The 10,949-nt window shown below is 44.6% G+C and overlaps 1 protein-coding gene across 7 annotated transcripts in view; it reads right to left on the reverse strand.

Annotated features, from left to right (window-relative positions):
• Positions 1-1,657: 1,657 nt before the first annotated feature.
• GRM5 (glutamate metabotropic receptor 5) overlaps positions 1,658-10,949 on the reverse strand; it is a 305,682-nt gene continuing 296,390 nt past the window's right edge. For 6 of the 7 annotated variants that reach the window (XM_042459902.1, XM_042459896.1, XM_042459900.1 and 3 more), the window contains one exon: positions 1,658-3,108. In XM_042459902.1, coding sequence (XP_042315836.1) covers positions 2,265-3,108 — 844 coding nt within the window. In that variant the 3' untranslated portion in view covers positions 1,658-2,264. The remainder of the gene's footprint in view (positions 3,109-10,949) is intronic. The other variant, XM_042459903.1, reaches the window with a different exon arrangement.

A 10,949-nucleotide genomic window follows, 5' to 3' on the forward strand; every position in this document is an offset into this window, starting at 1 on the left:
TCCATTGCAGCTGAGAACTATTTACCAGCTTAGAAGGACATGGAGCAGGTAACAGGGTGAATAAACAGCTCTGCCCTCCTATACCTTGGTGTTCCTCCCTTCCTCCCCAACACATCTCACTGAGATAGCCACCTCACTCTACTTATTGGTAGGGCTAGCCTTTACTGTATATAGAAAACCCAATATAATTTAGGTAGGCATGATCTCTCTATCTGTACCTGATGTCTGTCTCTGTTATTTTTCTACTGGGTGGGGGCTCATTCAGAGCTTGGAAGAGTCTTTTTTTCTTTTCTTTTCTTTTTTTCTTTACAAATTTCAGTATCTCTCAGCCAGTAATCCAAAAATGTCCCCCTTTCAAGCTCTGGTCAGATCCACGTATACAGGAGTTCAACCGGTTCCTAGACTGGGGCTCACCTGGGCAACTTCTCACAGAGTTAACCTATAGCCACATGACAAATGATTCACCAAAACTGAATGCTGCGTAAAGCAGTTCCTATGCTTAGGCAGTTTCAAGCAGCGGCTGTACTATCCTGTATGTACAAGATAGTGGGCTGCCATGTCATGAACAAATCCCAAAAGCCCTGGGCATCTTCTGCCATTACTCACTCTCGTGAATGATCCATGGTGAACAATGTAGAGAGGAAACAAAGCCAAGTCACAAACTTTTAAGCATCTAATAAAATAATGAAATAAAAGTTTCTATGTGTGCATTGAGGGAAGGGATGCGCTCTAAGGACATTTTTTAACCCACTGAAATACAGTGCTCCCAAAGTAGAAAAGTAACATGTTTTGACTATAATTCCCAGGACCCCCTAGCTTGGTATCTGGGGGATTCTGGGAACTGTAGTCCAAAAGGCTCTTTTCCGATGATCTACCCAATTGGCCATACTACCTTGAGAGCTAAACTAGAAGGATGCCATAGCCTCTTGTATCACAGTTTCCTTTCATTGGCAGAGACTGGGCAGTGGGCTGGCTCTTGTCTCCCATTCAAAAGACATAGTGGGAGGACTTGGTGGGAAGGAGCTCACACTGTCTATCTGCCTCCATAGAGACACCTATCAGGAGAACAATCCCAAAAGATCAACCTCTTTCCTAAGGATTAATAGACTATTGAGCCTGACAAAGGTTTTGAGCTGGCAATATCAATGCAAGAATTGTCCATAAAAACACATTAATTTCATTTGGAAACACAGCTATAGCTCTGCAGCATCACTAGAAAGAGAATCTTCACCTCGACATTTTGCCCTGATCCGGGAATTACAAAACAGTACTCCAGAAAATATTATTGTTATTATTATTGTTGTTTGCTTGTTTGTTTGTTTTTTGCTACTCCATTATTGGCTGGCAACATGGTGAAATAGTCAGGAAATCCTTCTTGAATTCTGTAGCTCTGGAAGAGAATCCAATGTTAACAAAGGGGGAAAAAAATAGATACTTAACTGAAGATAGTTTGTTTTTTGTTTTTCTTGTACACAAATCTGTCAGATGAAATGTCTTTTGGAGAGCCCTCTGTGACTGCAGTCATTGGCTGCAATGTGGAAAAATTGCGCTTATCAACACATGTGTCTACCGTCATGTAGATGCGTTTTAGCCAAAAAAAAAAGTTTCATAGTTACACAATAGGTTATTATGGGTTGAAATCTTTGTTTAAAAAAAATGAACAAAAACCTTCAATGGAGACACATGAAAAAGGGAGCTGGATTGTTTGGTCCCAGGTCTTAAAAGTCTGTTAGAAAATGTACATTCAATGTTTTGGTCTTCCATGTCTTGATAAAAGATCAAGGTTCACTTACGGGTTAAGGAATCCAAGTAAACAAGCACTAGACAGCTACTTAACGTTGTCTTCCTTTTCTCCCTCCTCATCACAACGATGTGTTGAGGATTCATTGTTAGACACTAATGCAAAGCACTTAGTATGTAAGTAATTTAGGAGACTCCTTATAAGCCCTAGGAAATAGGTGCAGTGTGTGTGTGTGTGTGTGTGTGTGTGTTTGTGTGTAAATGTGTCTATCTTTTCATTTTAAAAGCCCATGTTTTTAAGGCCACAAAATCTGCTAAAAGTTTGTGTGTGTGTGTGTGTGTGTGTGTGTGTGTGTGTAAAACAACATAATACATCTGTCATTTCTCTTCCCTCATCCATGTTTCCCCCCCAGGATGACCCATTACTCTCACTGTGTCTATCAACGCTGGAGAACTTAGAGGCCTAGCCTCCCTTCCCTATCGACCTGAAGCTGTCGAGATCCAGGATTGAACGTCAACTACATTCACAAAGAAGAAGAACTCTGAGCATAATCTCTTATAATAAGTGAGTCATATTTCGGTGATGAGGGCATACAAAGGGCAGATTCGGATGCTGGGGAACTGGGCGAAGCACTCCCGGAATCAACAGAGTCCCTGAAAGGGGAGGGAGGAGTTAAAGCCACCAAATCGTCAAGCTCCGGCTTTGTCACCACCGGTGTTTCCACCGAAGGGCCCTCTTTGACGCTGTCACAAGAGTCCTTTCTGGCTGATTGGGATGCTCCATTCACCTCAATGGCAGGGAGTGGTTGTACCTCTGCAAACGTTGTCATGGTTGTAGGAAGCTGGATCTCTCTTGGGATCAGGTAAGAAGAACACAGAGGAGTAGTCCCCATGGTTCCCGATGTTGGAGTAGAAAGCATCATGGAGTTCAATTCACTGATATTGGCAGTGAAACGGGTCACCACACTGCTGATTTGCTCCATCAGAGAACCTTGGGAGGAACTGCTCCGCTGGGCTTGCTCTGACTGGAAAGTTGGTGCATCGTCTTCGGTCCGGCTAAGCGAGGCAGTCCTCTGGCTCACTGTGCTGATAGGGGAAGGAGTCTGAGCTCGGTACTGAGCTGGGTAGTGTTCTTCTGCTTCGGAGACATCATAAAGTGTTTTGGCACTGGTCTCAGGAAAGGTGGTGGCAATGGTTGTGCTACTGCTGTGTCGGCTACTATCTGTGCTTTTGGAGAAAGGCTTGATGACGGCCGTTTGGTTGGGATTCTCCTTCTTGTTGATGTGAATGGAAAGCCGCTGCCAGAGGTGGGCTCCTCTGCTCGTGGTCTTCTCATTCTGAGCCCAAGTGACTGATTTCCCATTGGAACTGCAACATGGAAGAGAGGAAGAGAAAGAGAAAGAGAAAGAAGGAGAGAGGAAGAATTTAAAGTTTCTATACAGTTAAGGGTATCATAGCATCCCTCAACCGTAGCATCCCAGAAAGGTTATTCCTGCAAAGCTGACTGTAAAAAATGCATCTGAGAAAGTTGGCTAAAGTCTACAAAAGCTCATGCTATCAACTTCTTTCTTTCAGTTGGTCTCAAAGTGCTACAAGATCACTTTGCATACTGAATGAAAATGCAGACTGATATCAGAAGAAGAAAATATTCAGATAGACAAAACCAGTCATTTGCCATCAAAACCAGACCATGAGAAAGTTCTTTTTGGGGGCTAAAGTTAGGAGAATCCTCCCATGCTGACTGGGGATTCTGGGAGTTGTAAGCTCCCTCCCAAAAAGTAACCTTCCCAAACTCTGTTCAAAACATACCACCATGCTACTGAAATGAAATATTCCTGCTATCAAGTGCTTCTTTAGCATTTTAAGGGTAGGGAAAGGATCTTGATGGCCATCCAACCAATTTCCTGCTCAAAGCATGAAATCCAGAGCATAGGATGTCCTTGAGAGAGAGTCTCTCATCCTCTACATGGAAGCCTCCATAAGGAAATTAGTTCACCTTTAGATATTTGGTTTTACTGTTGAACCCTGACTGTTAAAATATTCAACTAAAAGCTACCCTTCTGAAATGCCAGCCCATCTTGGTCTGTGGGGCAGCACAGTACTGAACCTTTGCCATCATCCAAGTGGCAGCCTTTTAAGTACTTGAAGAATTCTATCATATCCCTATACACTTGGTCTCTTTTACACATTGTGCAACATGTCTGGGTCCAGTCATATAAACAGTAGGAATGAGGAAGACCAAAATTTTGTCAGAGGAGAGCCTTCAGAATTCCTACAGCAATGAATGGTGTGGACAAATGTACTCCTTTCCCCAGATCGATCTCTCTATTTGTGTCCTTTTAAATGTCTGGTTTCCAACTGGTTCTTTAAACATTTGGATTCCTTATTCCAGAGACTAGAACATGGAACAATGGATGCAAGCTACAGGAAAAGAGATTCCACCTTAACATTAGGAGGAACATCCTGATAGTAAGAGCTGTTTGACAGCTGTTTGACACTCTTCCTCAGAGTTTGGTAGAGTCTCCTTCTTTGGAGGTTTTTAAACAGAGGCTGGATGGCCATCTGTTTGAGATGCTTTGATTGTGAGTTCCTGCATGGCAGGGGGTTGGACTGGATGGCCCTTGTGTTCTCTTCCAACTCTATGATTCTGTGATTCTACGAATGTGGATGCAACCACGGTGTATGAATCTAACCCTTTTCTATGTCTGTAAGCTAAGAACCAGTTTGACAGTGCATTGTATTATAACAACTGGTGTTCTTTCTACTCCTCCTTCTGTCTACATCATTTCCTTTCTTGCTATAAATCCCAGCAAATTTTGGATTTGTAACATCTAACTGATCATTAAAGAGGAAGACCTATGGTTGGGTGATATGGGCAGAGATTAATTGTAGACTTTAAGGATGCAGCCTGAATATAGCTGTGACTATTTTAATTCAAATAGAAAACACAATTTCTATTGTATCTCACATCTGTATTTCCATTTATCTTCTGTAGCCTCAAGATATCAGAAAGAAAATAATGTTGCCCTTTGTTTTTAAGAGTCACAGGTTCTGAAATTAAGGGACCAAAGAAGTGGCATCCCACTGCCCCCTTCCTCACCAGATCGGGGCTCCAGCAACTACATGTCACAGCCCCAATCTGGCAGTTTGCCAGCACTGAAAAGAACGACAAAATGCTGCTCCTTAAGTGCTGGCAAAAAGGTGTCCTTGCCGGGGTGGCAGCAGCTTTTCAGTATTCCTTTGGTGCAGTGTGCATCCACTCTGCCCCGAGACTGGCATCAAACACTGGTCTGTCCAGCCCCTAAGAAATCTTAATGTCAGTGTCTCCTTTCTCAGAGTATATCCAGAGTTTTTCTAATTTCATTCCCAGCTCTCACTTTTTCTGAAGTCATTCCCTTTTCTCTTTTGGTAATATACTTCTTATTTCATCCATGGCAACACCTTGTGAAACCTTAGAGTTTGTAGTCTGGTGTGGTGCACCTCCCTACACTGCAAATCTCAGGAATCTACTGTTACCTTAGCTGTTAAGATGGAATCCTAGTACTATAACTGGGTAGTATGAACAAGCCCTGAGTCGTGAGACAAGATTGGAGTGGGACCATGTGGTGTTTTAGGTGCTGTTGCATTACAGCACCTCACCAGCATTCCTCACCATTGTCAAAGGCTGATGGGTGCTGCCATTTAGGATATGGTTGTAAGGTCTTGGGGCTTAACCATGACTCTCCAAGTGGTAGACATGGGTGGAAACGCCCCAGATTTAATGGCAGGCTCAGCTGCAAGCAAGAAGAAAGGGCTGTGTGAAAGTTTCCAGCTAGCAGAGCAGCAGTTTACGACAATGTGCAAGGCTTGCTTGATCAATTGCTGCAATATACTTCTCTGGTGTGTGTGTGTGTGTTTACTTATTTTTAGCTTCCTCATTCTCTCTCAGTGGTTGTTTAAGTGAGGAGGACTAATCCCTTTATTTCTCTTTGATCTAGGAATGTGCCCTTTAGCTAACATTTCTGTTGCAATTTCCAGTCAGGAAAATATGTTCTCTCTCTCTCTCTCTCTCTCTCTCTCTCTCTCTCTCTCTGTGTGTGTGTGTGTGTGTGTGTGTGTGTGATTGACAAGTTGTGAGGATCTGTGTCTGGTACTAATGCATTACACTTAATGGCATCACTGGGGCTGTCTCTATGTCTCAGATTTTGGCCTGGAAATCTCAGGATTTGGGATTGGAATTGGCAACCTTAGTCCAGGAACATGATTCCCACCCTGCAAAAAGGCTCCAGAACAAAGACAGTGAACATTTTTCAGTGTTTGTGATGTGCAATTAAATTACACATCTCCCACATACCTGCAGTCTAGGATTATTTAAATTTTTGTTTTTCAAAAAGAGAAAGTTTCTAATGCCTAGAGAATATTGTCTGTTGGTTAATGATGATGATGCTCCTGGTTTGTTGGGAGTTAAATGTTTAATTATAGATCACCTGCCAGATTCTGTAGAAGTGTGGCACTTAAATAACCAGCAAGGGCTGCGGACTGAGGCTGGATCTACACTGCAGAATTAATGCACTTTGATAGTGCTTTAAGTGTCATGGCCCAATGCTATGGAATTCTGGGATTTGTAGTTTTGTAAGATATTTATCCTTGTCTCTCAGAGAGTTCTGGTGCTACAACAAACCACAAATCCCAGGATTCCATAGGAATGAGCCATGACAGTTCAACTGCATTAATTCTAAAGTGTGGCAGCAGCCCAAGTCTCCAGTTGGAGACTGCAACCAGAAGGTGGGCTTTTTGCCATACAAATACTGTATACAGAATGTGAGCCAATGCGTCTTTTATTACAGCATCTCGTGTCACATTTGTGTAGCATGTTAAGCCTCTATTCATCCCAAAGTGCATCTGTCATAAAAATACCAGAAGCATTTCCAGAAAACTGAAGGCAGAAAGAGTTTTGATCCTGCCCTTACTCACCACAGCCTCAAGATACATGTGTCACTCATGTTGCCCATACGAGGGGAGAGGGTTACATGAGAGCCAGTCAGATCACATCACTGGCTTTCTCTTCAAGGCAAAAAACAGAAGAGGCACATGACAAATAACATGAAAGCCAGCATGCTAAGGTGTCCACTTTCACATCACTGAGAAGAGGAAATGAATCTTCCCCAGAAGAGGCTGTTGATCTGCATAAAATCAATCCATGCTATTTTATATGCAGAGGCAGGTTAGAAATTTGCCCTGTCATTTAAACAGAAATGCCATAGATCTCATCCAGAGCTTGGAAATTTGGCTGTTTGGACCACAGTACTGAGAAGCATCCACCTACTGGGGATTCTGGGAGGTGTGATCCCAAAGGTAAATTTTCCAAATGTTTTCCAATCTCATCTTAGTGGGGAAGGCTAGGACCAGAGATGTTCTATCAGCCTGTTCAGTCTGCTGTTGACATATGAAGAGTTCAGGCCTCCTCAAGGACCCATGGCTCTCCTTTCATATGATTCTTTAGCTATGAATCAGATTAGATTTGGACTATAAAGAAGCTAGGCTTGAATGGGGGATAGGTTCTCAAAGAACAGAGTCACAAGATTCTGATCTGAATCCCTCCAAAATGTGTTTCTCTTGAGAGGTTCATACAATTGTTAACATTTCAGTTGGGTGGTTTTATTTTTGCCCTTGCTGTCAGGGCAAGGTTATGGGCTGGCCCTACTGTTAGGTGCCATGAGCCTACTGGTTCTGCAACCCTCTGGGCTTCTACCTGTTCTCCATTTCAAGGATAGTTGGTTGTATGTGTGTGTGGGGGGGGGGGGCACATGGTTTATCCTGTACGTTCTAGCTTGACTGGTACTTTTCAAGTGCCTGAGGTGTAATGGTTTGACTTTTGGATTAGGACTCTAAGTGCAAGACACACTGCAGAAATTGTCCAGTTTGAGACCACTTTAACTGCCCTGGATCAATGCTAGGGAATTCAGGGAAGTATAGTTTTGTGAAACATTTAGCCCTCTCTGTCAGAGAGCTATGGTGCTGCAATAAACTACAATTCCCAGGTTCCCCTAGCACTGAGCCAGGGCAGTTAAAGCAGTTTCAAACTGGATTATTTCTGCAGTGTGTTTTGGAGCTAAGAGACTACAGTTCAAATCCCTGTTCAATCATGGAAAATCACTGGGATGTTTATCACACTATGCTCTTAAAGAGGTACTATTCCAGTGTGACTCCTCTAGCAGCCTCCTGTTGCATGCTGGGATTGGCAGTTTTAAGGAGCTGAACTTCTCTGCCTGAGAATTCTAAATACCCCTCCTTAAAACTGCCAATCCCAGCATGCAACAGGAGGCACCTAGAGGAGTCACACTGGAATAGTACCTCTTTAAGAGCTCGTCTGATAAACACCTGGGTGATGTTGGGCAAGTCACATTGGACAGTATCACATGGGGAAAATCAGGGGATTAAAAAGCCATTTTCCCAGGAAAGTCACATGATCGTGGCAAAGATTTTCAGATGGCATCGCAGCCAAAGAGTACCTATCCCAGGAAGAACCAGGAATGCTCCAGCAACAAACCATTCATGGGATTTCTCCATGAATTATTTGTTGCTGGAGCATTCCTGGTTCTTCCTGGAAAAACTCCTCTCAGATTGCGAGGTCATCTAAAAATCTTCACCATGATCACGTGACTTTCCTGGGAAAATTCCTTTTTAATCCCCTAATTTTGCCCTGTGTGATAGTGTCGATTATCTCAGCCTCAGAGGAAAGCAACAGCAAACCCCTACTGAACAACTTTTGCCAAGAAAACTTCATCGTAGTTTTATCTTGGGTCATCGTAAACCAGAAATGACTTGAAGGCACACAAAAGCAAAGAACAAGAAGAGATCCTTCCTCCCAATTCCCAGTGATCAGTAAGGTTAAGTCACCCATTCCTCTGTATCAGGAATGGGTACCATCTTGTTCTTTCTCTAGGTAATAAAGTGTCCTGGGCCAACCCGGTGTGAATTGTTGGATGCACTTCGGGATACATCTCTGGGGGAGGACTCATATGTTCAGCCTCACTCTTTGGCCGAGTTGCTACTGTGGCCTCAAAGTTCAAACAGTCTCCACTGGTGATGATTCCTGTCTTGAGGACCCCAAACCTAGTGGTGGCAGCAATGGGAGTCATTTTAATTCCTCACAATGCCCCAAAGAAGCATCGGTCTAGGACCTTGTGGGAAATTAATACGGTAGGCTATCACTCCCACCACCAGAAAAACATATTACAAAAGGAGAGGGAGGGGACCCTGAATACATTTTTCCAGGGGCCCCTTGAGCCTGGAACCAGCCCTGAAGAAAAGCTGAAGGAAAAGGCTGAATGGAGACACAGGTCGAAAACACACTGCAGAAACAAAGCAATTTCAGACTGCTTTAACTGCCCTGGCTCAATGCCAGGAAATTCCAAGAGCTGTAGTTTTATGAGGCATTTAGCCTTCTATGTCAGAGAGTTCTGGTGCCCCAATAAACTACAATTATCAGGATTCTCTAGCACTGAGCCAAGGCAGTTAAAACTGGATTATTTGAGCAGTGCGGTTTGGATCACAGTTTTCCTTTCATTCTAGCTACTTCCATTACAACCATTTTCCTCCCCCCCCCTCCCATTAGCCCTTATTTGTTGTGTTTGGTTCCTTTTAAAAGTTGGTATGGCTCTATTTTAGCCATGGGAGCCATAAATTGACCCTTCTTAGGTCTGTGAACCCACCTCAAGAGGTCTCTCTGGAGAACCACTTTTGTTCCTGGATTTGCTTCTGTCCTCGCAGCTCCAGGGTGCATCCACATTGTCAAAATTATGCAGGATTGACACCACTTTAACTGCCATGGATCCATCCCACAGAATCCTAGGAATTCCTTCAGAGTTGGTACCAGCACTCTTTGGCAGAGAAGGCTAAAAACCTGGTAAAACTACAAACCCCAGGATCCCATGGGATGGAGCTACACCGGTCATCAGAACCCACTAAGATTCCCTGTCTTCTGACCATATGCCTTCAGCTAGTGGTGACTGATGGCTCCAATTGGTGTGCACCCACTCTGTTTTTGAATCCAGAGCTATCCAAGGTCCTGAACTGTACCCTGCAAATAGGTTCGGCACTTTGGATAGTTCCTTGAAAGCAAATTCACCACCCTCCTGCTGTTAAAGCTTCCAGCTGCCACAGACCTTGAGCAAACAACAAGAAAAGTGACCAAAAATATAATTTTTAGTGGCCTCTCCATCCCACCCTGGTATCAGGCCTGTGTTCTTCTCTGATGGCTTTCAGGTCACCTGGTGACCTTCTATAGCAGGGGTAGGCAACCTTTTTGAGCCGGGAGCCGGGTTGCTGTCCCTCAGACAACTGGGAGGCCGAACTCAAAATGGCGCCCGGAGCGGCGCGGATAGGGTTGCCATAAGTCAGGCTCTCCAAACCGGGACAAATGTAGAACAAATGTAGGACAAAATTTTCAAACGTAGGGCACATTTTTTAAAAATGGAGGACGCGCGAAAAAAATTGATGATTTTTAAAAAATGTTAATATAAATGCATGTTTCTTAGGCATGATCAAAATGGAGGACATTTGGCATTAGAGGAGAGGAGAAGAAGAAGAGGAGGAAGAAGAGGAGGAGGAAGAGGGGAAAAGGAGGAGGAAGAAGAAGAGGAAGTAGAGAGGAAGAAGAAGGGGAGGAAGAGGGGAAGAAGAGGAGGAGGAGGAGGAGAGAAGAGGAGGAGGAAGGAGATGAAGAAGAAGAGGAAGAAGGGGAGGAAGAAGAGGAGGAGGAGGAGGAGGAGGAGGAAAGGAGGCAGAAGAAGAGGAGGAGGAGAAAGAAGAGGAAAGGCTCTTTTCCCCTGCCTGGCCGTCACCATCGCCGGCAGAGGAGACCAGGCAGGGGAACGGGGCCTCGCTGAGGCGAGGCTCTTTTCCCCTGCCTGGCCCCCGGTGGATGAGACCAGGCAGGGGAAAGGGGCCTCACTGAGGTTCTTTTCCCCTGCCTGGCCGCCTCTGTCGCTGGCGGAGGTGAGCAGGAAGGGGAACGGGGCCTCGCTGAGGTGAGGCTCTTTTCCCCTGCCTGGCTGCCTCCATTGGTGGATGCTCCTTTTCCCTGCCTGGCCGCTCTGTTGCCGGCGGAGGACAGAGGCGAGGCTCCTTTCCCCTGCCTGGTGAGGCTCCTTGCTGAGGCGAGGCTCCTTTCCCCTGCCTGGCCGCTCTGTTGCCGGCGGAGGACAGAGGCGAGGCTCCTTTCCCCT

Source organism: Sceloporus undulatus, chromosome 3, assembly GCF_019175285.1.
Source record: "Sceloporus undulatus isolate JIND9_A2432 ecotype Alabama chromosome 3, SceUnd_v1.1, whole genome shotgun sequence".
Lineage (NCBI taxonomy): Eukaryota > Metazoa > Chordata > Lepidosauria > Squamata > Phrynosomatidae > Sceloporus > Sceloporus undulatus.